This window comes from the organism of the source record quoted next, unplaced genomic scaffold (assembly GCF_019419815.1).
Source record: "Pyrus x bretschneideri cultivar Hongxiangsu unplaced genomic scaffold, Pyrus_bretschneideri_v1 Contig49, whole genome shotgun sequence".
NCBI lineage: Eukaryota > Viridiplantae > Streptophyta > Magnoliopsida > Rosales > Rosaceae > Pyrus > Pyrus x bretschneideri.
In genome coordinates, this window is record NW_025999786.1 from 2,843,292 (window position 1) to 2,870,926 (window position 27,635).

A 27,635-nucleotide genomic window follows, 5' to 3' on the forward strand; every position below is an offset into this window, starting at 1 on the left:
AAGGAAAAGCTTGCGAGAGACAAAAGATAAATTGAAAGGTAAAGTGAAGAAAACGGAATTGAAGCACACTAACAAAGATGATGAACGTGTGGCAATAAAGGGCAAAACAGGCATTTAAGTGTGCAAAACAGGCAGCAAAACGACAAGGTAAATAAAAAATCAAAGGCATTACTGCCATTTCACTGTTCACGAACAATGAAAAACAGTGCTAGGGGGAACCCAACTTTAGTATATGTATAATGTCATAAGCTTACTAACCTTGATGTCTGGCTCTACCACTACTGATGGACTAGTGGTCTATTAGTCTCACTTATTTACTCTCAAACTTAAACCACTTTTGCAATCGATAGATCATATATGATTTTATCACAAAGGCTACAGGAAAATTAGAAGTGAGACCATTTAATATAAATTGTGTTTTGTTATGTAAGATGACCGATGTGAAACTTTTTTACTTTCTTTAGCCAAAAATGTTTCACTTACCACCGCCATCATCTAACGCACCACCCCTACCATCCCCTTCCCCATATTACCACCATATTTCCATGATTGTCAGCACCACCACTACACCCCCTGAAGTCACCACCATGGCGCCACTATCACCATTATCGCCACCACACCACCCTACCATCCCTCCCTTAAGGCACAACAAAATTTCAGCAACAAACTCCATAATAATAATTTCCATTTTTTTTTAAATTCTCTTACTACTTAGAAGATGCGACTATAAGACAGAAGCTCAGAGCAGCAATGATAGATAAATACCTATGAAGACCTTGAAAGAGACTATAAGAAAAAAAAATTGGAATACTTGGAGCAAAAATGAGCACAATCACATTTTAGAATTTATACAATAGACCACACTTAGTGAAATAAAGTTTAGTAGTTGTTTTTTTATTTTATTTTATTTTTTTGAGTTGAGGGATATTGTCGTTAAGTTAGAATTAATTTCCCACTGACGGGGTTCAAACCCCCGTTTTAGTGCAAAGTGTCATTCCTCCTCACCACTGTGGTAGAGGCCCACCTGCAAGTTTAGTTGTTATTGTTATTTAAATTTGGGTAAATTACACAAAACTACCTCAACTATAGGTCAAACGACACTATCGTATCTCATCTTTTAAAAATGACAATGTCATACCTCATCTTACGAATTTGTGCCAATGTCAGACCTTCGTCAGTTTTTTTGTTAATTTCTCTGTTAAGTGCTGACGTGGCTAGAGACGGGGCCACTCATTAATCCTATTAGATTTAAAAATAATTAAATGTATTTTTAATAATTAAATATTAAAAAATTAAAAATAAATTATTTTTATATAAAATTGTGGGATCCACCTCTACAAATCCTTCCCCACCTGTTCCCCCAACCTACCTCCACCACCCTTTCTCTCCTTTCTCTCGGTCTTTCTCGCCTCTTTCTCTTCTCTCTCCCTGCAACCTGCATCTCTAAAATCCCAAAACCTAGAAACCTTCCCACCCGTCCCCCCTAACCTTCCTCCACCACCCACCCTCTTCGATGCCAAGGAGGTCGACGATGGCTTCACCCGTAGCTCCTAGAGCTGGTCCATGTTCATGTACAAAAAAAACCAATTCGTCTTCCCTACCCGAGCCCACTCCCAAATCAGACACACCCCTTCTCCCCAGCCGAGCGCACCCCCAAATCAGAGAAACTCATTCTCTCTCTCTCTAATCCCTAGCCCCAAATCAGAGACACTCCATCTTTCTTTCTCTCTCTAATCCCTACACCATCTAGATAGGAATGGTGAGGTCGAAGTCGAACAGAGCTGCCTTCTTGAGATTTGGGAGGTTTGATGAGATTTTGGGTTTTGAGATTTGTAATGGGTTTTAGGATTTTGGGGATGCATGTTGCCCATAGAGAGAGAAGAAAGAGAGGTGAGAGAGAGAGAGAGGAGAGAGAGGGTAGGTGGTGGAGGAAGGTTGAGGGGGGATGTATGGGAAGGGTTTCTGGTAGGGAGAAGGGGATCTGGGTTTTTGGGGAGGGGGACATGGGTTGATGGGTGTTTTATTGGTTTTTTGTTTTTTTAATTTTTTTAATATTTAATTAATTTTTTAAATATTGAATTATTATTTTTAAATATATTATTAATTTTTTAATAGAAAATGGGTCTCGAATCAAGCCACGTCAGCATTTAATTGAGAAATTCACGGCCAAGCTAACGGAAGGTATAACATTGGACCAAATTCTAAAGATTAGGTATGATATTGTTAATTTTAAAAATGAGTTATGATAATGTCGTGAGTTATAATTAAGGTAGTTTTTTGTCATTTTACCTTTTAAATTTCTTACCCAAACCCAGAATAAGCCAGAGTCATTTGAAACTCTTGTTCAAAGCATCCTATAGCCACATGACACCTGTAAATGCACTTACCAAAATTACGATCGTTTCCCTCTTCGTGTTGGAAAGCGGGAAACTCGTTCCATTTGAATTCAAAACAGCAGAAAAAGCAAAAACCGGAATTCAAACCGATTCCTTTTTATCTAATTCGGAAAATGAAAACGTCGAAATCCAAAAGGCGAATTCAATTTTCTCGACAACCAAAACACGCAGACACCTTTAAATCCTCCGTCTTTGATTGATTGATTACATTTATTTCGCGCTTTCTTTCTTTCATTCTTTTCCTCTGAAACCTTCTGACTTTTCTAGGAGGCCAATTTCGCATTGGCGAAGAAGAATAGGTACCAGTAATTGTTCCTAATTGTTATTCCATATATTAATTTTCTGCTTTCTATGATGTGGGTTTCAATTTGTTTTTCCAATTTTGAATCCTGAATTTTGAATGCGTGATTAGAGAGAGATGGATTTCCATGCGATGAAGAGGAAGCAACTTCAATCACTTTGTAAACAGCACGGGATTCCTGCAAATTTGAAGAACACTGAAATGGCCAGTAGGCTCACTTTGCTTCTCAAGGTAATCCCGTCTTAAAGAGAAAATTTTCATCTTTATTATATCCATATCGTATGTTTTCATCTTTCTGATTATTTTCTTTAGTCTTGTTTTCTGTTTGGATGCCGAGAAAATTATTGAGAGGAAAATTCTGGGTTTCATGTTATATTTTCAAGAAGCGCTCAACTCAATTGGGGAAAATGCATGTGTGTGTATGGGGGTGGTTTATTGGGTTTGAAATTATGAATATAATTTTTCAATTTGTTATTTGGAAGTGATTTCTCTCCTTTTTAGGTACTTTATGATGTTGTTTTTTGTTAATTTGGTAACATTTTTCGTTTTTCGATTTTTTTTTTTGTTTGTTTGTATAAACAGGAAGATAAAGAACCCATTGGGCCGGTCTGTAGAGATATAGAAGAAAATGAAGGGGAAATTGATTCGGACCTTAGGGCAAAGAAGGTGAAGACAGTGACCTTCAGTCCAGAAAATGAAACCTTTTACTTCGTGGGTACCGATAAAGACTCGGATTCGGATTGCAATTACAATCCAAAGAAGAAACAGCCACGAAAGAGGAAGACAATGTCTGTCAAGCAGGTGTCAGAGAAGAATAAGCATGTTGAGGCTTTCGAAGATTCTGAAGGACTTGAATTATCGGTTGATATAAATATTGTTGAAAAACGAGGTAGAGCTACAAGGTCCAGGGTGCAAAAATCAGTTGGAGGAGGTGCAGAAGCAGTTTTTTCACCTCTTCACAGAAAGAAGAAAGCAAAAACTGGGGTGGAGAAGGTTGACGTTTGTGATAAACCACCTCTGGAAGTTGAGTTAAATGAAAGACTTGATGGTAATACAGAAAATGCAAATTTGAGTCGTGGGTTGATTCAAAGACAGTTGAGAGGCAGGGAGGTGGTGAGTGAAGATGGTGGAAATTTGAAGGCTTTGAGGAAGAGTCTAGCGCCAAAGGGTTCAAAGAAAACCAAGGAAAATGAAGGCAGTCATGGGGTTCTTTTACCAAGTGAGACTCCAGAAGACACTGTTCCTGCAAGAAAAGGAAATGCGACAAAGGTCAAGGTCTCAAGTGTTTTGAATGAGGAACCAGAAAAAATTGATCTTGGTGGTAGGATCACACGCTTGCGGACTCAGGTGGAAGGGAAGAGTTCAGGAGTTGAAAGTAAAACAGATGGTCTCAAGGTTCAGGAAGTGGGTCAAGAAGTTCTTCAACTTGAAGAAACCTTTCAGGGCAAAAATCAAAAGTCACTGAGGCAGAAGTCTGCTGCACTTATGAAGAGGAGTGTGGACAGTGATAACAATGCTGGTGAATCTACTGGATCTTTTCAGAACATAAGGAGGTCAAAACGGAACTTAGCTAGGGATGGAGACTCTGTATGTGGGCAATTGACAGATACTAAATTTGTTGGTAGGAGAAAGACGCCTAAAATGGAGTTTGTGGGAAAATTGTCAGGCCAAGAAGAATGCAAAGTGGTTCCTCAACTTGAAGAACCATCAAAGGGCCCAAGTATGACATCGAGGCGGAGATTTTCTGTGGTCCAGAAGAGCAAGGAATTGGCAAAAGGTGATACCAGAAAACGGCCAAGGAATACAGTTTTGGAAAGAGCTTCCAAAGTTGAGCAAAGTGTAGAAACAATAGAAGAAGGTGTTGCTCTCCTACTCAATGGTCCTTTAAGGAGGTCCAGACGCAAGACTACATTGTTTCCCTCTGCTGATTCTGATGATAGGGAGCTGAGAAATCATGAAGGCGCTGGAACGGTGAAGCAATCAACAGAATTAGTTGCTGTAAAATATTCTAATTTTACTAAGCCTGTAAGGCGGTCCAGTCGGAATGCTAGTGAAAAGTTAATAACAGAAGACTTTGATGACAAGGGTGAAATTTCTGATGGAGTTAAAAATGATGGGTTTGTGAAGAAAATTCAAGAGCCAACATTGGAAAACGGAAGTTCATATATTGTAAATGACTCTTCAAGTAAAGGGCCTCAAAGTCAATCCTCACGTAATGCATCCAAACGTGACTTTGTTGCAGCTACAGAAGTCATTAGTATAGCTGCTGGAAAGTATACAAAAACTGAATCTAGGGTTCCTATTATAGCAGAGGAGGTTTTGTCTACTAATCTCAATTCACCCCTTGAAGAAAAAGTTGAAGAAGCAGATATAGATGCTGGATTGTATATTCCGGAAGCTGCAGGAATTGAGAATGATGTTGGTTCTAGCTCCAGCAAAGAAATTGTACAAAATTCAAGCAAGAAGAGGAATGAATCAACCAAGAGGAAGGAATCGTATGCAAAGGGGCAGCCTTCCTGTTTTGAAGTGTCTTCTCTATATCCTGACAAGGATAAAGCGATGGAAATCTTAGCGCATATGAAGGAAAATCATCCCTCAGAATCTGCAAGATTTCAAGGTATATCTCAAGTCCAAATGGCACAGGATGTAGCAATTAATACGGTGGACAGTGTTATGGTGGATGATGTCATCAATGATAACACTGCTGCAGAGTATTTGGAATGATCGTTCTTGTCCATCATTGAACAGAGGTGATACTGGTCATGATAACTTCGTTCAACGAAACCCAGTAGACTGCCCAGATAAGCCCAGCAATGCGGGTTCTTCCAAATTTACCTGTCTTGGTGATGGTCAATCACCTACATCTAAACCAGATTGTGAAGGTAAGGGTGTTAATGTTGTTTTTGTTGAATGGATGTTATAATTAATTTTGGTGCTTAATGAGTTCGTCTAATTTGTAGGTGAATGTTCCAAGCTGTTGGACTTGGAAACAGACGAGTCGTTGACTGTTGAGATGATAAACCAAAGAAATGATGGAGTGGATGAAAAACCCATAAGCAAATTTGAGTCATTCTCTAAAAGCTTTGAAGAAAATGAAAAACCTATAAGCGATGGCCAGCCAGTCTGTACGGATTCAGACAGCAATACTGCTGAAGCTAATGCAGAGACAATTAGAGAATTATATCAGGGTGGAATTGTGGCCAGTGATACTGCTGTAACTTTACCAGCATTTTTTTTAGTAAAGAAAGGTATTCCATGTTTCATTTTATAATGTCTTAATTCATTTTCATGCGTATGGGGATGCTTCTGTTGTTAACTGGTATTAATGAATCACACCATTTGAGCATAATTTCTCTATATCACTTTTATGCTATTGGTAATAGAAGCATTATTTACTGGATTTATACTTGCTCCAAAAGTTGTACAGCACCAAAAGATTAAATAGTTTTCAGTTGTAGTTGGTTGTGATAACTAAACCCCTTTTATGCTGCGTTGTTTTCAGCTGGAAGTGTAGATGGGAATCAGATTGAAGCTCAAGCTACTACTGTTGGAGAAAGCAATATAAATTGTATTGGAAGGGTAGACATTCCTAGTTATGCGACTGAACACCCTGATGAAGTAACTTCTTCCAAGCAGGTGAAGCTCCCATGTGCTCATAAGAGGGCTAATGCTTTTGTGCGGGAAGATAATGAATCTTTTAAAGCATTAGATTTTGAACAAATTGTTGTTGAAGAGTATGCTAGTGAGGGCATTGAAAGAAACTCCAAGTTGGATGATGGTGTACTTGACAAGACAGATTGTCAGGTTGCTGGGGATAAGCAGGAGGTCTTTGTTGAAAGCAATGAAAATGTTTTTGGAAACATTAAAGAGAAACATGGGCATGACCTCTTTGGTGGTGACAGAACCAATCCAATCGCCTTAGAAGATAGTATTATGGATAAAGTTGGAAGCGACTCAAAAACTGAAGATAGTAAGGCCTTCAACAAACTCCCTTTGTTATACTTTTTCTTTGTGTCAAGGAATTTGTCTGTCATAATTTATGTACGTTTGTTTTCTTTGTTCCAGCTGCTGGTGAACTTGTTCAAAGCTTTTCTTCCTTCAAGCTCCCTCATGTAATGAGCAAGGGTCAGTACATGAATTTTTCTCCAATACATGATATAAATGTTCTTGACCTTAGACTTCCACAACTAAGGTTCAGTTAAATTTTCTCTGTGGCCTTGATTACCAACACTAGTGCTTTTACTTTTTTTTTCCCCTCTGTTTATGATCATATATTACAAATTCGTTAACTAAGTTGAAACTCTATCTTTGACTTATTGGTTCATCCTTAGAACAGATAGAGGAGAAGGAGATGGACGTTCTTTCTCATTTCCTGTCAACTTTTATCTTTAGGGCATTGTGGACAGTCATGTCAACTAAGTTGGAAACTCTATCTTTGATGTTATATATTGGTTAATTGTTAGAATGGACAGGCGAGACTGATATTCTTTCTCATTTCCTAAAAAATAGTGTCAATTTAGTTATAGTTATCAAAAAAGTTATGCGATACTAATGATTATTTAATCTGCAGTAGGGGATCAACTTCAAGATAAATTCAAATTACCAGTTGAAGGCATAAATCTACATGAAAGAGATGAGGCATTGGTGCATGGAGACCAAAATTTATCCTTTAATTTGGTTGGTGTTCTGGAAGAGCACACATTGCAAGCTTGTACGAAAGTTTTTTCAAATCCTGAAAGTTCTATGGTTGCCATGATTGGCGAAACAGAGTTGGGGTCTATTTCTAGTTCTGACTTGGCAAAAATGCAAGATGTAAATGAGAATGAATTTGAAGTTCCTTCAAGTACAGCGGTGTCTGTAGACGGTGAAATTCTACAATCTGTTCTCCAACCGGATCAAGTGACTTGTGGTAATCCTGACATAAACAAGAAAGCTTCTGCAGTACAGAAGAGACGTCCTTCTTTGGCTTCAGAAGACTCTATGTACACAAATGACAATGCTAATAAGGATTCTAGTGGTGTCCTTGAAGAGCATGCAGTGGCAGCAAGTGTGAGAGGTTGTTCAAATCATGAAAGTTCTATGGATTCAAAGGTGGATGAGAGACAATCAGGGTCTATTTCTGATTTTGATCTGGCAAAAATGCAAGATGTGAATGACAACAAGTCTCAAGGTCCTTCAAAAAGGTTCTTGTCTGTAGACAGTGAAGTTCTACCAAAGGATGCTTCTTTGGAGATGAAGAGATGTACATCCTTTTCTTCAAATGACTGTATCCACATGGATGACAATAACAATATGGATGGTAATGCTGGAATATTGGATAGTGCTGTAAATTCTAGAAGTACGAATTCAAAAACTGAGTCTAATTTAGATAATGTTGGTGATTGCTTGGTTGGAGGTGAACCGATTCATCGGAGTAGCTGGGGTCATGGCATTATTTTGAGTAACGACGTTGAAAGTGACAGAGTGCCACAAATCGAAGCTGGCTTGGCTGGAACCAATGAGATAGCTGATACTTACAGTATCAGAAAAGTCAAACTATCTGCCGATAATGATTGTGCCAAACCTCAAATGCGTTCAGGTGGGGCCATTGTCTCGGTGTTTATTGATTCTTCATCTTTTAGTAATTTTTTTCAAGTTTGATTTTAATGGACATGGTCTAGCACTTTGTACATAAATATGAAGTTAGGTGATAATATGACATGCCGATTTTGGTTGGAAACTGATAAAGATGAAATTTTGTGTCTGTAATGCTTTTTGTTTATTCTTATCATTTGTAGGAAATGACAGTCTCGATGAGGGTACAACCTTTCAAGAAGACAATGGTGCGTTAGAGAGTAAAGCAGAGGCCGGTATAGTTGATAAAGCTTTCTTGGGTACCATGAATGGCACAAATGTGGATATAAATGCAACTTTCAGAGAAAATGCTGAAGGGCTACCTTATTTCCAGAAAGGTATTGTAAGACTTGCTAATTTGACACATATCATTATTGCGTAGTCAGAAGACTCATTGCCAGCATTTATCTGATTATAGCAGACTAATGTTCTACCTAACATGTTAACATTTTATGATGCCGATTATGAGAAGTGATGAGCTTTAAAACCTGAATAAATTTTAGGAAATGCCTCTTCTTTATCCATTGTAACCAATTCCGAACTTTTGTTACTCCGGTTTTTACCAGTTTCTTATTTAAATTGCCTTGATGTTGAAATAAACCTGAATATATTTTAGAAAATGCCTCTTCTTTATCCATTGTAACCAATTCCGAACATTTGTTATTCTGGTGTTTTGCCAGTTTCTTATTTAAATTGCCTTATTTAGAAAATTGCCTTATTCTGGTGTTTTGCCAGTTTCTTATTTAGAAAATTGCCTTGATGTTGAAATGTTAGAATGACACGCTGCTTGATGATATTAAATGAACTGGATATCATTTTAGCTTGATTTATAAGTATAAGCATGTAGATCTTGGATTTGCAGATAATAGGGCTTTAATGCATGCTGTTGAGTCTGAAATTTTCACTCACTGGGAGATGAATACAGTATTTGAGAATGCAGAACAAGATGAAGCTAAAAAACCGGATGAAAAGCAACTTGCTAATGCTCCACTCACAGAAGAGCATATTTTGGAAGATAATGAAAGATGTAGTGAGCAAGATACTGCATCTGCTATTATCCAAGAGTATATTGATCGTGAGAAAGCTATGGATGAATATTTTGAGGTCAAGAGTTCTAATGATTCCACCTGTAAAGCAATATTCACTGAAGCTTCTAGGACTGGTGACGCTGTTTATGCTGGTTTAGATAAATGCAGAAATTCTGGAGTTGAAGAAGAGGGAGCTTGTGTAATGACCAGTGGTTCAGCAGGTTCCGATATGGCGTTCACTGAACGGGTGGTGGAGTTTTACAAGAATGTCCCTGCTTTGAGTGTTTGCATTGATGTTGCAAATGGGAGATCAAATGAGGTTTCAGAAACTCCATTGCAATTAGATGAATTCAATTTTGGAAGTGTTGGAGAGCTGGATAAACGTGCTTCTGTTGCTTCAGGTGACTCCATATCCACAGATGACAAAACTGCAGAAAGAATAGCAAATGTCGGGAAGATGGAGGTTAAATCTAGCTCCAAGGAGTGTCCTTTCAGGACTGACAATAGTGAAGTTGATGATACTGATTTCTTGTATGGCCATAGAAATGGTGAAGTTCGTTCAAATGAAGTTGATACTAGAACCATGAAAGAAGTAATTGGTATTCAGAATGTTGATGATGCTACTAAGTTAGTAGAACTTAGGTCGGATGGTGGCAAATTATCAGAAGAAAGAAACTCATTAGATGTCAATTCATTTTCTGTCAGCATGGATCATTTTGGGCCAGGTAAGTGTACTTTGTGAACACACCATGTTTCACTGCCCTATGAGTGGTCTTTGCTTTGTGCTTCTGACATTCGTTTGAACCTTATCTACTGATGAGTTATCATCTAACGAACACTTTCTATGATAATAGTGGTTTTGAATTATGTACATTTAAATTATTTCTTGTAGCTATTCTACTCCTCTTGTCATTGTTTAGAGTGTATTGCAGTCAATTATCTATTCGTATTAGTATTTTCTTTATCTTTTTCTGTACTGATAATGCAAACATTTCGATATCTAAACCGCATGATGCTTAATGAGAGAAAAATATTTTACTGTCCACAGACAATGGTCCTGAAAGGAGGGATCTGCCTATGCAAGGTGAAAATTTTGGAATGGAAGAAAGAGTCTCAGTTGATTCTCCCGTTACTGCTTCTAGTCATGGTCAGTCCTTATTTGCACAAGAGTGAATAAGCGGCTGCGAGTTAATAGTTGTTTTCATTTCTCAAGAATTGTATTTTATTATTCTTATATTCACTTCCTAAGCCAGGTAGCATAGAGTTGGGGGTTGTGGGGGTGGGAAGTGTGGTGAAGGTAGTGCATAAGTTTGTATCCAAGGAGTTCATCTATATATGTTCTGGTTATTAAAAAGTTTCATTTCTAATTGTTTTTGTAATTTTGGGTTGAACAGAAAATACAGACTTGGAGTTAAATGTTGGCTCGCCTATGTTCACCGGTCTTGAGATCAAAGAGATTTTCTGCGATGATAAAATAGATGGCACCGTGAAATCAGATTCAGAAATGCCAAATGTCAATTCAATGATTGAAGATGGTAGTGATGTGAAGAAAAGGAAAGAAAGTGATTTTGGTACTGCACAAGTTGTTGCAGGTCAACATGATAATCCTAAGCTTATATTTGAGGAAATTGAGGAGCTAAAGCCAGCTCGAAAAAAGGATACTCAGTGCCATGCCGGTTCTCCTATTAGCGATTTTTCAAGTTGTGGTAAGTGTTAAGTTTTAAACTTCACTGTAATATTTTTAATTAATTACGATTCCAAGAGTCTAAGCTAATACAATTTTAATGAAGAGCCCAACATTTGGAAGTCTATAGTCTGGGAAGTTACATTTATTGCACGTGAACTTATATTTCCAGTTAATCTTTTTAGCTAAGCCTGGTTGTAAAATTGAAAGGAGGATCTGTTGCAATAATTATTTTTCTGTATTTTCGGTTATATAGGGCTTTGGTGTTAAAAGTTGAATCTGTTGGACTGACCAATTTTGAGATGAAAATATTGTTAGGAGATGGCACAAGAGATGAATTTCAGGACCTCAATTCAGTGCTTATAAAAGACAATAAAGGTACTGAGGATGTGAAGGAAGAAGAAGAAAAAGTTTTGGAAATTCCTTTGGTGTTTGTAGAGCAACGTGACAATCTTGATCAAACAATGGGAGAGGAACTTCCAAAATCCACATACACTTCTGTTTCAGATGAGAACGCCTGTGTAAATGAAATACCAAAGGAGAAAGATGATGAGACCGGTAGTATTGAATACTCTAGTGTCCACAGAAGTACAGCCAAAATGTCAACTGATTTTAAGATGACTGGCATCAATTCTTGTCCTTTTGATGTGCCTGCACCAAGAAGTGATCTAAACCCTGACGTTGAAGGTACTTTGGATCAAGAACCCACACATGCAAGTTCAGCTTTGAGAGAAGGTAAACATGTTTTGCTTTTTATTTTCATTTTGTTGGCACTAATTAAGCATTTATTTACTTCATCAAATTGCATAGCAATCCTTTCTGATACAGATTCACGTTCTTCAGCTGCTTCAGGTGATTCCATATCTGTGGATGACAAAACCGCAGAAAGAATAGAAAACTTCAGGAAGATGGATTCAGAATCAAGTTCCAATGTTATCCATTTTGATTCTCAGGAGCAACTTAATTTTGATGCTCTTCCATTAGCTATTTCAGAAAATTTTGATGCTTCAGGTGACCTTACTTTCTCAATGCACAACATTTCACTGACCTGTGTCTTTGCATTCTGCATCTTCTTTTGAATTATGTACAATGTATTGCTACTTGTAGCTATACGATACCTCTTATCATTTTGTAGAGTGTATAACGGTTTATTATCTCTAACTGATTTTCTGCACTCTTTTATGTTTCTTTGCCCCTTTACAGGAAATGATCCCGAAAGGAGGAATTTGCCTATGCAAGGTGACAAATTTGGAATTGCAGAAAGAGTCTCTGCTGATTCTCCAGCTATTGCTTCTAGTCATGGTTAGTGCTCATTGCATAAGGGTGAATAAGTTACTGCAAATTAATTGTCGTTTTCAATTTCTATTACCTTTTATCGTTATATTTTTATTATCACTTTTTATGCCTGGTGGCAAATGATGGGGTGGGGAGTGGGGTGCAAACAATGCGTTGGTAAGAATCCAAGTATTATCTGTATATCTTTGGGTTGGTTTCTTTTAAAACAATTAATCTTCATTCAACTGAAATCGTTATTTGATGTTAATCAGAAAATGAAGCCTCGAAGTTGAATGTTGCTGTGCATTTATTCTCCAGTTTTGAGATGGAGTTTTTCCGAGATGACAACATAGATATCATTTTGAAATCAGATCCAGAAATGTCAAATGTCAATTCAATGATTGAAGATGACGAGGATATGAAGAAAGGGAAAGAAAGTGATGTTGGTACTGCACCAGTTGCTGCAGGTCAACATGGTGATCCTGTGCGTAATTTAGAGGAAGTGAAGGAGCTAAGGTCCGCCCAGAAAATGGATACTAATTGCCATGCCGATTCTCCTATTACCGATTTTTCAAGCTGTGGTAAGTGTTAGTTTTAAACTTCATTATTAATGTTAACTACGATCCCAAGACTTTAGGATATTAGATATAATCGTATAAGACAACTATCCTTTACTTCAATAGCCGGAATTCGTTGTTAATTGGAAGTCTATAGATTGGAAAGCTACAGTTACTGGATGTGAGCATAGATTTCGTGTAATCTATTGAAACAATTATTTTTACTGTATTTTCAATTGTACTAGGGTTTATTGATGCCAATGAAGCTGGTGAGGACGTGAAAGAAAAAATAGAAAATGTTCCGGAAACTGCAGGAGTTTCCGCAGAGCAACATGGAGATGGTAGGGAAAGAATGGCAGAGGAAGTTCGGGAATCCACTCTTTCTCCTATGTCAGATGAGGACACCTTTGTAGGTGGACTAAGGAGGAAGGTGATGAGACTGGTGATATTGATGCTAAGATGAGCGGCATCAGTTCTGGTCCTTTTGATATCCCTGCAGCAAGTGATCCGAACGCTGATGTTGATACTGTGGATCAATGTCTCGCATCTCCACATTTTGTTTTGAAACAAGGTAAGCGTATTTTTCATCATTTCTCATCGTCCTTACCCTCTATGCGTTTATTCAAACTCTAATTTACATGGAAAAGAAAGCTAATTGTTCAAGCTCCATGCTCGTGTTTCTCAGATAAGTCGGAATCACCTAGGAAAGAATGTTGGAAGCAAGATATGAACAAAAGTAAAATTGTTTCTTGTGCCGCAAGGTTGGAGAAGAAAGAGAGTTTGATCCCTAGTACTCCCAAGAGTGTGGTGAATACTTTGTATATGAAGGAAAATTTCAGAAGCACAAAGGTTGATCGATTTACCAAGTCAGCAGCGGAAACTCTGAAACCTCGGAGGGCATTGGAGGATCTCGGAAAGTAGGCCTGCTAGATGTCTTGCTTTGTTTCTTCAGGTGAAGGCTGAAGCATACCTCATGCAGATAGATATTCATCAGTCTTTTGGTAGTCTACAATATTTGGTACGGTCTTGTAATGGATTGTTATGATCGAACTTTAAAAGATGATCGGAACGATTGGATCCCAAGGTTTCCAATTTCCATTCCAAAATTTTAGATTAGATTGGTTTGGATCGAATCGTAGTTTCTAAATTTGGAATCGAAGTAATTTCGGAATTTTTATAACACAATCTAATTTCATATGTTTTACAAAAAGTTTCATATATGCATTTATTCTTATTAGAGAATGAGTACATGAATAAAATCCAAAAGTTAATTACAAACTACATAATTGTTGACTCTAAAAATTACAAAACCTACGTGGCGCGCAAACCGAGTAACTAATAAGCTAACTACGTCATTCGGTTGAATGCGGGGCGTGCCAACTCGTCGGTCGAGCTCGGCCGATGAGTAAAATTTGTTGAGGTCGCGTTGAGCGCGTTGTTGACTTCTTTATCTTGCGACTGCGACCGAGGAAGGAATCCTCTCGATCTCTGGGTTCTAGGGCCTGAAGACCAGGCCCCTAGTTCTGCGAAGTTCACAAATCGTCGGCGCCTGATTCGGTCACTGTGATTATATTTGTAAGAGTATAGACACGTCGAATCGACACCAAACTATATGGACACAAGTACTCGAATGTGATGTATGTCTTGATGGTGAATGTAGTTCGGCCGTCAGAATGCCGAACTCTGAAACTCACTTGTGAGTATCCAATCATGAAATCACTCGACGTCCAGTACGCCAAATAACATAATTCGTAGCACCTTATTACGCCGCGAGGGCTAACAAGATGACCCCTGCCAACAAGGATTCGAAAACCCTTCTCGGCCGAGATTTGGATAGGTAACCAGTCGGCCTCGACGCAGTGCTTTTTATCCAAACTGAAGGTGCTTCTCGGTCAGCTGGTTATGCGGCAACAGTGCTGTTTATCCAAACTGAAGGTGTTCGCCGGGTGCCTCCACAGTGCTGTTTATCCAAACTGAAGGTGTGTCGGCAAAAAAAGAAAAGGAAAAAATCTCAAGGTATTTGAGAGGCTTTGCGCAGGGCAATTGTATGTTGAATTGAAGGTCCTTTTTTTGTTGCATGATTTCTTGTATTTATAGCACCCATTCCTTGAGACCGAATCGCGCCCCTATCTGGATTGGGAGTCCTTGTCCCGTTCCAACTTTACTTCGAACAAACCTACTCCCATTAGGACACTGAACTTTCCCCTCTTCTGAGGCTTTATTCATTGCTGGCTGGGAATCCTGGTTGCACCAGGACTTCCTCGACCCTTTTTGTTTATCTGGATTACTCCTTCTTAGAATAGGATTCGACCGAGCCTACTATCTGGCCCGGAATCTATCAAGCAACCCATAGTAGTTGACATAGCTTTGGGCTGAGCACAACCCTATGCTCGACCCAACAATATTATTTCAGGCCCAAACAATAATATTAATAAATAATTATAATAAAAATGGGATATATTTTTCAGTAGAATGAAATTCAAACTTTTTGAAAAAATTCAGACTAGAAATTCGAATTTTTTTCAGAATCATTAAATACACTCCAATTTTAATAAAATGCAAAGCTAACAATACACATGAATAATATAAAAAAGTTAATTTCAAATTACATAATTCCAATAAATAAATATAATAAAAATGGGGATTTTTTTTTGGTGGAATAAAATTGAAACTTGTAGGAAAAATTCAGATAAAAAATTCGAGAATTTTCAGAATCGTTAAATGCATTCCAATTTCAACCTAAATTATTAGGAATAACTTAGATTGAAACAAACAACGCTGGTAGTGGCAGCAACGGTAGTGACAGTGATATGACTTGATGGTAATGGTGTTGGCGGTCGTACTCAAGAAAGATGTGAGTTTGCGCATTCCGCCACATTACCATACCATTACACAAGCTTGAAGTGCAAATTCAGAATCATTCATGAAGAATCAAAGATTGAATTGAAGCACAAGTGAATCCGACAGATAGTAGGACATGAAATCAAACATTTATTGAGAGTTTGAGTTGTTCTAAACAAGCACACATACAAGAAGAATTGCCTTGTTTGGCAAAAACATTCTGGACATCTCAAAAAAATACATACGACCTGCGATAGCAGCAGCTATTCTCAATAATTACTGCACAAGACGACGACGACGACGTCGTTTTAAAATATGAAACCCCTTATTCGGAAAGTTAATATAAATTTATGAAACCAATACTAAACTCTTTTATCTTCTCATTGGATTACAGACAGACCTCAAATACAATCCCCCTTCCAAAATCCATGTATCAAAGAATTAATGAACACTTTGCAAAACAAATTCATGTGTCAGATCCAGTCCCTTTGTATCTACACGCCACCAACGGGCCACGATTTGCTCTAACTGCGAAGATTTATCCTTCATGAATACAAACTGTTTGAAACAACTTTACCTTCCTTCGGTCGCGCACTTGGAACTTGGATCCTTTTTTTGTTTCTGTCCAAACAGCTTTTCTACCGAACTCACACTGTCTAAGCCTTCTTCTCTATAGCGTATCTCAGTTACAATCCAGCCCGCAAACTTCTAGCACAATGCCACCTTTATTCACAAATGGATTGATTCGCACCCACAGCAGGGAGAATATGGATGCCAGAAGAATTGACCACACCACAATGATGGTCGGAAGCCTCTCTTGTCGTCCCACCAAACCTTTTAGGAAGGGGTAAAGATGGACGATGACCCAAATGGCAAAGAACAGCCTACCAAAGAGAGGACCCCATGTTTCGTAACCATTGTTGATGGCATCCGAAATTCCAACTACGACTCCAATTATGTTTATGATCAATAAGGTCATGGGCGGGATCAAAAGTGACGTCCACTTGAAGAGGTATAGGTCGGAAAACTCTCCATCATCTGCTGCTTTTGATGTGACAGTGAAGTTTGTGTTCACACCACCCAAAACCTTGAGCAGACCCTGGATGAGTGCGAAGAAGTGTGATGACGCACCTCCAATCACCCAGAACTGTTCATTCCTCCACCAGTCGTGGATGCCAACATGTCCCCACTGCATCTCAAGTATGCTCGTTGCAGCAATGGACAAAAAGAGAGCCATAAAAAGGATGCTGGCATAGTTGCTAATCTGTTAATCAGTGAAAGCCAATATCAGCTGAAAGCATTGCAACAGAAATCCAGCAAGCACAGTAATTCAGGTTTGGCCTTTTGAAAAATATGTTCCCTGAAATTTAAAGGTTTTGTTACATATGTAAATATGTGAAGGGAAAATTACCTCAGGGACAATAAATTTCCCAGTAAGGAGACAGACAGCCGGCAAGGAACAGTAGGCAAGCAAGGGGATGGATGTCAAAGGATAAACAACCGAATTTATATAAGAAAAGCGCTCCAACCATTTCAAACCACACCCATATCCATACCAAATAGGGCAATGCCTGCTCAACAAAATTTCAACAGATCCCAAAGCCCACCGAAGCACCTGGTGAAGCCGATCTGACAAGTTAATAGGAGCAGAACCCTTGAATGCAGGCCTCTTGGGCATGCAATACACGGATCGCCAACCATGACAATGCATCTTGAATCCCGTTAGGATATCCTCTGTAACAGAGCCATAGATCCAACCAACCTGGAGTGTAATTAAGATTTAGAAAACAGAAAAATGCCAAACATCGAATTTTAATCACCCGAGTCATTCACTAGTCAAATTTCATAAACAGTTCCGCATACCTCTTTCCCCCATTCCGATTTATCTTCGTAGCCACAACTAATAACGTGGATGGCTTCTTTCAAGAGTGATGCAGAACTTGTTCCCTTTGGAACTCCACCGTCTTCCATAAGTGTCGAAGCAATGAAAACTGGCGACTGTCCAAATTTTTTCTCAAATTTTATTTGGGGAATCAGGGATGCCTTTTCATTATCTATTCCTGCAAAAGGTTTCAGTAGCAAAGTAAATGTCTGAGTTTAAGACAACCATCAGCATACAAAAATCCAAGTAGTAATCCACATTCACAAGTACATTGAGCAAATGAAATTCAAGATTAGTCTGTAACAAGATAAAAACTACGGTAGCCATGGAAACAACTCCTTACCTTCAATCCCCTCCTGAATATTTTCTAGTGCATGTATCTGCTTTGAGGTATCCTTGGTCTTCTTCTTTTTATCGTTTGACTTGGATTTCTTGTTTTTCTTTCTAGATCCACAACACATGCAGCACCATTTTGGCCAACAATTACAGGTCTTCCCTGGTGGTTTTTTCTTGGTAGGAGCATCAAATCCGTAGAGTGCCTGCCTTCGGAAGACACACCCAGTTCCGACGTAAATGGGCCCTTGGATCCCATCTAAACCTTTCATATTGATCTGCATTCAAATTATGAAATAGATTAGCTTCTGTTACAAAAAAATCATGTTTTTGAAACTGCTGGCACACCTACTTTTAGAATATAATAAACAAACAAACAAGGTCCTTACATCAAAGAATACAACGTTGCGATTTGAGTATCTATCGTGAAGATCAATCCCATCAAATCTTTGAGGAAACTGTACGTAACAGATCTTCTTTCCTGACTGGGGGTCCATCATGAAGCACATTGCTTCACGAAGAGCTCTGCTGTTGTTTATGTAGTGATCACAGTCAACATTCAGTATGTAAGGAGCATTTGAGATGATTGCTGATACCCGCACCTTGATATAGTCAACATGTCAATAACAATTTGACAAATCAAAAAATAAGAGTTCTTAACTTATATAGGAGGTGTATGTATATATATATATATATAGAGAGAGAGAGAGAGAGAGAGAGAGAGAGAGAGAACTACCAGAGAATTCATAGCTCCAGCTTTCTTGTGATGGTCAAAACCCGGTCTCTTTTCACGAGACACATAAACCAGACGTGGTAATTCATTTCCTTCTACATCACGAACCCCATTTTGACCGAGGAAAACCTGAAAAAAATGATAAATCTTAGAAATACTAAATGACGTATAATGTGTATAAGGAAAAACACTTGGATTTGCTCTTCAACATGAATGTATTAATGAACTGCCCCTCACCTGAATCATCCCAGGATGATCCCTGACATTATTTCCAGGCCATGGAGTCCCGTCCTGCATTGTCCAACCCTCCTCAGGGACTTTCTGCGCTGTTGCGACCAACAAATTTATCCGAACTTTGAACTCTTCATACTCCCTCTGTACCAAAAAAATGACACCACCAGATCAGAAACGTCATCATCCAGCACCAAGCAAAAGTCTCTCTATAATTTAGGCAAGGAAATATTATGAAAAATATTTTTGTTTGGGTATGAAAGCTTAGAAAAAATGGTTGTCTTTTGTATCAACAGTCAGTGACACCTATCCTGATTCATTTTGGATTACTTATCAAAGAATAATACAAATACATGAAGAAGGCTATTAACCTTAATGGCTCGACGTTCTCTAACAAATGTCGGATCAACTTTGTCTCTCAGATAGTCAACTTTTTGAGCAAAATACCACTCTGGGGCACGGGGTTCAATGCTATATTTCTTGCAGAATGGAACCCACTTTCGTGCAAACTCAGATGTCTCTGAGAGGGCTTCAAACGTAAGCATTGCAGCACCATCATCTGATACGTAACATGCAACTTGTCAACCGGATAATCTACGGCAAGGATGGACAGAACCGTGTTTGCTGTGATAAGTGGAGGTTCCTTCATAGGATCAACAGTACTAACAAACACATCTAGATCAGCCAACTCAGATGGCTTCCCTTCTTTCTCATACCTGAACAAAAAATTCACAGTATTAGAACAGATATTTCAAAAAGCTGCATACAATGAGAAACGAGGAGAGAGAGGAGAGAGAGAGAGAGAGGTGACTACCTCAGTGATAATCGATCAAGGTATGTTTCTCTCTCAATTGGATACCACTTAGGAAACTGATCCAATATCCATGACATGGCAAACCAAATCTCACATATTATAGAAGTTAACCAGAGTCCATAGGCATTGTTGACCGGGTGGAGAATTCTATAGTGAAAAAAGAGGCCAAGAACTATAAGACGGAGTAAGATTACCATCCTATAAGGATTTATCTTGCTCGAAGAAATAGGCAACTTCCTCGAAAGTGGCTGCCTGCCTTCATCCATCCTGTAAAAACAGATAGTAAAATCATCAGCCTTCTTTGGTTCAAACATAATTATAACATTTAGTAGTGACGGAGCTTAAGTTTTAACCTTATGCCAACAAGGACAGTAATATTCCACCACTTGGATTCTCCACTAACATGCGTGACAGTATGTTGTTTTCGTCAAAAACTTATTTCCAATGCCTACTAATGATTAACCAATTATATTCTATACCCTCCGTTTTGATTCATATCAAGTAACAACATATTCTTCCCTCCCCAATTGATTTAAACAGGATAAATACAAAAATAGTAAACTAATAAAACACATAACCAATCTCTAACACCTAAATAATACAATTTCACACAATAAGATCTAAATCATAATAACAAATCAAAACTGAATCTAATTCATATAATCATTTCACATTTAACTTTATGAATAAAATAACAGGATAGTCACAGGAATATCAACGTATTCTAAATGAACACCTACTTTGGTAAATCAGGATCATCCGGCTCTCCGTTATTATCTCCACCATTATTTCCTCCTTGGTGCTTCACCACCTGAAGTTTTTCATTTTGCTTCTTCTTCCAGTCCTCCATTCTCTCCTTCCATGCAACAGTTCCATAACCATACACAGCTAAGTCTTTCTTAGGATCCATGGGCCTCGGTGGAACTGCATCATCAAGGCCACAATCACTCGATCACACTCTAAGAACGATTAAAGCAAATTCAACTGCCACAAAAATTGTTGCGAATTTAATGAACTTACAGGACATAGAGGGATCAGAAGATGGCATTGGATGAACTCGTTTTCCACGACTCATAAATGGAGGAACAATAAGAGCATGCTTATCAGAGGCAATTCCAACATCCTTCACCAAACAAAAAAAATTCAACTTGTCAAACACGGATCAATTAGTGCAATTGCTGACAAAGAGAACATGAAGCAGTTAAACCAATTCACCTCTTGGCCATAGGTCAGCAAAGGGATCTCGGAAGCAACAGAGGCAGAGTCGAACTCTGCTGGTGTGCTAATTCCTGAACCATTGATGTGGGAACCGCGTCCAATGTTAAGGCGAGCAGCCAGCACTGCCTCAGCAATGCTGTGAGGATCTCTCTTCTCATTGCTTGCAATATCAAACTCATTCTCCAAATCATCAATGTCATCCTCTTCTTCGTCGCCTTCAACTCTTGGACTCCCTATCAAAAAGATGCATCTTCAGTATTCCTTTTTCGAGAATCAACATGAATGCTCGGAATTAATATTGTGGAAAAAGGGGAAAGACTCACCTTTGATGCGCTTGTATCGCGTTTTGCATTGTGGGCAAGCTTGATTGCCCTCGCGTCTTTCGTACTCGTAGCAAGATCTACAAACGGGGAATGCACATTCATTGCAAGCAACAAATGGCTCCCCATCCACTGTAATCTCAATCTCATCTCCACAGATCTGGCAAATCTGCCCACTCAGTTCTTTAACAGATGTTACCTGCAATTCGTAAAGTTCCAAAACGTTACCAATCTCTGTCAGATCAGGAAGATTAAACAATTAACAAAACAACAAAAACCAAGAGGGCAAGAAATCCTAAAACCCCCAACTCGTAGCTGATTTGCTACAAAATTAACTGTTTCAGAAACAAAATTGCAGGCTTTATAGAATGGAGACCCTTAAATCCATATATACTGAAAGAACCTCAACCAATTAATGTGTAAATCTCAGATGAAAGAGTAATTTTGCTTCAAATAACTATCAAGAGGTAGAAAATAACAGAAACCAAGTAGAATTTCAGGATCTAACAAATGTAGGGAGAGAGAGAGGGAGAGAGTATGAGCAAAAGGGCATCTGCAAAATGTAGAAGTGTAACGATTTGGAAGGCTGTTAACATTTTGCAGTAGCAGAAATTGAGAGGTTGAGTGGGGAAGGGAGAGAGAGAGAAAAGGACTTACTCTTGAAACCTCATCAGCATTGATGAGAACAAACTCATTCCTATTGTGAGAACCTGCAATAAGCCTTCCTTTGGTATCCATAGCTGATAGCCCTCACTCACACTACACAATCTGAAAGCCTTCAATCTCTCTCCAAATAGATAAGAGAGAGAAAGAGAGGAGAGAGAGAGACAGACCCACTTCAGAGGACCATTTCCTCTGCCTTTCTTCTTCTTCCTCTCTCCCTATGTGTGTTGCTTAATTTGGTCTTCTCTCTCCCTTCTCAGGCACCCACTACAAGAAACAAAACCCCCACATTACACAATGAATAAAAAACACGGCTTTTACAGACAGAGTAGAGAGAGAAAATAGAATGAGTGATTATAAAAAAGGATGAGAAATTAAATAAATTAAAAAATAATAAAAAAATAATAAAAAAAAGGGTTTTGTTTGTGAGCAATGAATGATTCTTTTCTTGAGAGAGAGAGAGAAATGTACAGAGAGACAGACTGAGTCGTCTAAGAAATTGGCTGTCTTGAAATGAAAACTCGGTGGCTTTCGATCTGTGACACGGTTTGCTTCCAAATTGTAGAGAGGAGAGATTAAAAAGAAAACTTTTTTCACTTCTAGAGAGAGAAAGAGAGAGAGAGGAGAGGGAGAATCTGAAAGTGGGGGAGTTGAAATTCAACACCAAAACACAGAAGGGACGAGATAGGAACCCAAACGAGAGGAGGGGGAGAGAGAGATGAGAGATCAGGTTCTTCAGTACATTGATGAATATATAACTGGATATACTCACTCCTAATTAATTAACCCAAACAAATAAATAAAAATTGGGATTTTGGGTGGGCCCAGGATTTGATTATGGAGGCCAAGGCAGCAGTGGTGGTGGTGGGGCGAAGGAGGGTGCCCACCGGAGTGTCGGTGGCGGAGCAGGGAGGAGGGTGGGGAAAGGGGTAGTTATGTAAAATCATAGACAGAAAAATAAGAAAAGAGTTGTTGGGTTTTTGGTGTGTGCGTATGCGACTGTCGGTGGCTTCGGTGGATGTGGCCCGATTCGATTCGATACGAGATATCTCTCTTTCTCTTCTCAGTGTCCGTCACGGTTTCGGTCATTCGGTGTGTTGTCAAGTGAGAGAGAGAGAGAGAGAGAGAGAGAGAGGGTGATGAGGAAGAATAAGCTGAGCAGTCTGTTCTGTTTGACAAAAGCATAGTATTACTTGGGTGAGTGTCACGTGCGACTCGTGCAGCTGGTGACCGAAAAACGGGAAGGTCCGGTAAATTCTCGCGATAAATTAATGAGAATCTGCTCTGCTCTCTAAAAAGAGGTTAAAAAGACCAAGTGGTGGCCATCTATTGCCTTGCTGTCTGTCTACCTTCCTTTGAATTATTATTTTTATTTATCAGATACATTAAGAAATGTTTTGTTTATAATGATTTTATTTATTTATTAAGTCTTGTTTATACTTTCTTTGCTTGGTTTAGGTCGTTTGTAAAATATAAAACTTTACCTAAATGAGAGTAAATTTTATTTTATGTAACAATAGTTGTCTATGTGAGTTGAACTCATAATATTTTTCATGAACTTGACCAAATGAATTTACCATAATGAGAAAGCGAGTTTGTTAGGCTCATAGATAGAAAAGTACATTGACACTTAGGCTTGACGCGTCAAATTAATACCTAAGCAATCCAAATGGAAGTGTAACGTTCAGCTTGATGCGTCAAATTAACAAACTAAGTAATCTAAATGTAAGTGCAACGGTCACACGTACTTCTAATGAGACATTTTAGATTGTGTTCAATAAAAAACTGAAATCAATTTGGCCTGTATCAGCAATGGCAAGAAGCGTTATGAATTAATCTGTCCATCTGAAATACAATGCGGAGTTGGCAAGCTAATGAAACCCTTCTCTATGTCTATGCCCTACTTTGTACACCCTTTTACTTTATTTTGCATCTTTGCCCAAAAAAAAACCAATATGATTGATGTTTTTGTTAAACGAATTGTATTTTTTCTTTAAGTGTTATCATTGTCTATTCCAAAGGAAATATTGGCTTATTCCTTTACAACTAAACATTCTTATATTCATACTAATCAGAGTTCAATATGTGTGCATAAAATTTTATTTTATATTTTTTTATCAATTATTTTATATATGAGTCAAACTGTTACTTGAAAGAATGAGAAAATTGAGGAATGAGCCAACTACGGTATAAATTTGCATATTTGATCCACGACCAAAAGGAAAAAATGTTTGCATCTTTGATCTAAACTCATTTCATCTCATTAAATTGGATGAGTCTTAGCGCTAGTTTGAGATTGTTTTGCTTTAAAATAAAGCTACATTTGTTCTGCTTTAAAAATAATCTGTTGTAAAATAAAGTAATTGAAAATTTGATAAACTGTACTTTAAAAAGCGTTGTGTATGAACAACATTGTAAAAGCATTAGTAAATTTTAATATAAAAGTGATTAATTGTATATAATGACAATAATAAACATGGTAGTAGGGATGATGTCGTGGCACAGGCAATGGTGATGGTGGTGGTGGTAGCTGAAAGGGGGGAACATAGTGGTACTGCCAATAATTAGGTGAGACCATTGGAGTGTAGAACTAGCATTGGTGGCAACATAAGTTGTGGTGATTGTGATGGTGGTGGTGACAGCGGCAACAGTGGTGATTATGTGATGGTGTCATGTTGGTGGTTTGCAGTCGTAGGTGGTGGCGAAGATAGTGGTGTAGCAGAGGGCGCGACAGTAGTGATGGAAACGACAATGCTGGGGGTATGGTGGTGGTTAGGGTTGCAAATTGGCTTGAAATAGTTCAAACTTGTCTCGGGTTAAGCATGTGCTTGGCTCATCGAAGCTCGGTTTCGTGAAAGAATTGAAAATACTCGTTAAAGGCTTAACTCCACTTTTTATGAAAGTAGCTTTTCAAAGCAATTTTAAAAGTTGTTTGAAGGTCATTACTTTGAAAATAAGTAGAATATTTTATTTTTACTAAACACTTTTTATGCTTAACTTTGAAGTAAAATAGTTTTTTTTTGTGAGAAAAACAATACCAAACAGACCTTTAAACTGCCACTTAAAACATACATTTTTTTTGGGACACTTTGGATGCAGTCCCTAGCTATCAATATTCTTTGAGTGAAATCTTGTTAGTTTTTAGTTTTTAATCGAAGTCCCTGACATTAATGTAATAATGTAAGTTACTATATTTTTTAAATTAAAATTAACAATTGACATTTGTAATTGTTTATATTAATGGGATTTTAAATAAAACCCATAATTTGTGGGATTAAAAATAATAAGATATAAATTATACTCTCTATTATATTGTGTGCGTGTACATATATACATATATATAGGTACATTCACCAAAATTAACAAAAAAAAGTTATTGTATCAAAACATGGGTACATTCTTCAAAACCACATAAAAAAAATATCAGCTTAATAACATTAATAAATTTCTTCGATCAAACTTAACATGGATACATTCTCAAATCAATGAAAAAGAATGTACGCATATACGTTTATAAATGGATTAAAAAATTTGAATGGATTTTATATTAAAAAATGGTATATTTTACATTTAACAAATTGGTATATTTAAGAATGGGTACTTTTTAGATTTTCTTTAAAAAAATTGAAAATTTATATGAATGGGTACATTTAAGATTAAAAATTTGAGAATCTTTTTATAAAAAAAATAAAAAAAATAAAACTAATAGGTACAAACTTAATCTAATTTTATTTTTTATTATGTTGGAAATGTTTGAATTGAAAATTAATTAGGAATTTAATAAGGTGTGAGTACTAACCCCTAAATTAATTACTAATTTTTATATTAAAAAAATTATGTAATAAACATGTAAATTCATTATACAGTAATACTATAGACTTCAATCAAAATTTAAAAATTAATAAGGTATCGGTCAATAAACATTAGGAAATAGGGATCAGATACTAAATTTGCTTTTTTTTTTCTTTTTTTTTTATCAAACTTAAAACCTACATGTGATATGAACTTTTTTTATCCATTAAATTATAAACTTCTTTAATAACGAAGTTATCATCCAACATATGAAATATAATTGAAACGGTATATATAAATAATTTGTGTAAGTTAAAAGATAGAGAAAAAAATATTCTAGAACAAAAATATTGTTGTGAGAAATTAATAACTTAAGTGATTAATAACATTTATTCGTGCATTAAATGTATAACGTTGAAAATATAAATAAAAAGCAAAGAGACATATAAATAAGGGGCATACAAATGCGGAATTAATTTCTTCACCTAAAGACTGCCGACTACGTACGAGCATTCTGTCAACCTTTTTTCTAACTTGGCAGAAGGACAATTAATGTGATAATCTAACTTGAATAAGGTTGGTGGGTGCTCAATTCCATTATTCTTTTTTCATAAATTACTTCAGGTCAACACCATATATCTATATTTAGTCCATACCACTTTCACCCTCCATCATGACTCAAGATCATGATGGTTCTTTCATTCCTTACCATTTTAACTTTTTTACGAGTAATATCAAGTAGACTAATTTTTTAGATCGCGTTTATAAATCATGTGATTTGTTATCAATATAATATAATATAAAATGTGATCTAATTGAGTAAATTGTAGTAATGATTTCTCAACTAAAAATTCATGACCATTGGTCCATTAACTCATTAAAACATGCAGTTATAGTCTTTTTCGTCAACTCCGTTAGAACTTCTGTCAAAATGAGTTACGTGTCATACACGTGAGGCTGAATCAAGGGGCAAATATTTAAAACCAATGGTGAAAATTTGTATCAACGGTTCCTCAACTTTAATCCAATTGAAGAAATTGTTCATCAACTTTAACCAAATTAGAGCGATTGTCTCTTAACTTTAACCTAATTATAGCAATGATCTTTCAAACATGGCTCATTTTGACAAAATTCTAACGAAGTTGACAAAAGGGACCATAGCTACATGTTGTGATATGTAAAGGGACCAATGATCACTGATTTTTACTTGAGGGATCATTGTTCCAATTGAGTTAAAATTAAAAGACTATTGCTACAATTTTGTCGATTTAGATTGATGGTCTCCATAGCTTAACCCTTTCTATACTTGTGAGGAACAATTAAAATTCATTGTACACATTTTTAAGGAAAAAAATTACTAGTTTAAACAGATAAATGTACCCATTTGGTTGTTACTTGTTTAAAGAATGAATAGGGTAGTTTAGTAGATTAATTGAGTTGTTTACTGGGTTGTTTTAACTAATTTGGTGGAATCTTTTTTTTTTTTTTTTGGGGGTCAAATTCAAATGTAAGTTTTGCTATGATCGCTCATCTGTCTATTTTTTTTTTTACTCACTTTATAGTTTAAATATAGATAATAAATCAATATAAAGTGGGTGGGTAAGAAAGACAGGTGGATGAGTGCTACACAAGAAGAAAATGTGAGCCTGACCCACCGTTATCGCAATATAAATGTCGACGTTTTTCATTTTATATAATTTGACTTTTAAGTGTTATACATGTACATATATACAGGTTCATTAACAAAAGCGATTTTCATTTTTTTAAAAAATGAGAATTAGTTATAGAATCCACTTTACATTAAATTTAAACGACTCAAAATTTTTATTTTCTAAGACTCGATTCATAAATTATCCTCACGATTAATTCTTATTTTTGAAGTTCGATATCGTATTTGGATGAAATTCTTTTTACAAATACGATAGACCTTACTATGAAAAGAAAATTAAAATTG

General features: G+C 37.1%; 3 protein-coding genes across 3 annotated transcripts; 2 read left to right on the plus strand and 1 right to left on the minus strand.

Annotated features, from left to right (window-relative positions):
- Positions 1 to 2,421: 2,421 nt before the first annotated feature.
- On the plus strand, positions 2,422 to 5,446 carry LOC103931694. Its single transcript, XM_048568738.1, has 3 exons — positions 2,422 to 2,695; positions 2,809 to 2,928; positions 3,280 to 5,446. Exons 2-3 carry the CDS (start codon positions 2,815 to 2,817, stop codon positions 5,419 to 5,421), a joined length of 2,256 nt encoding a protein of 751 aa, XP_048424695.1. The 5' UTR covers positions 2,422 to 2,695; positions 2,809 to 2,814; the 3' UTR covers positions 5,422 to 5,446.
- Positions 5,444 to 14,030, plus strand: LOC103931695. Its single transcript, XM_048568736.1, has 15 exons — positions 5,444 to 5,579; positions 5,658 to 5,945; positions 6,200 to 6,667; positions 6,763 to 6,822; positions 7,268 to 8,275; positions 8,475 to 8,648; positions 9,173 to 10,063; positions 10,387 to 10,485; positions 10,733 to 11,044; positions 11,341 to 11,757; positions 11,866 to 12,033; positions 12,226 to 12,324; positions 12,570 to 12,878; positions 13,100 to 13,425; positions 13,540 to 14,030. The coding sequence occupies exons 2-14, from the start codon at positions 5,711 to 5,713 to the stop codon at positions 13,315 to 13,317; spliced, it is 4,458 nt and encodes a 1,485-aa protein (XP_048424693.1). The 5' UTR covers positions 5,444 to 5,579; positions 5,658 to 5,710; the 3' UTR covers positions 13,318 to 13,425; positions 13,540 to 14,030.
- Positions 14,031 to 15,825: 1,795 nt separating this feature from the next.
- On the minus strand, positions 15,826 to 22,788 carry LOC103931678 (cellulose synthase A catalytic subunit 2 [UDP-forming]). The gene is given in 15 exon segments (XM_048568737.1): positions 15,826 to 16,959; positions 17,107 to 17,457; positions 17,559 to 17,755; positions 17,921 to 18,188; positions 18,300 to 18,512; positions 18,647 to 18,772; positions 18,881 to 19,018; positions 19,246 to 19,451; positions 19,454 to 19,590; positions 19,689 to 19,955; positions 20,429 to 20,612; positions 20,709 to 20,811; positions 20,904 to 21,139; positions 21,230 to 21,425; positions 21,884 to 22,788. Coding segments are annotated over 15 exon segments (3,285 nt in total). The 5' UTR covers positions 21,965 to 22,788; the 3' UTR covers positions 15,826 to 16,377.
- Between the last annotated feature and the right edge of the window lie 4,847 nt (positions 22,789 to 27,635).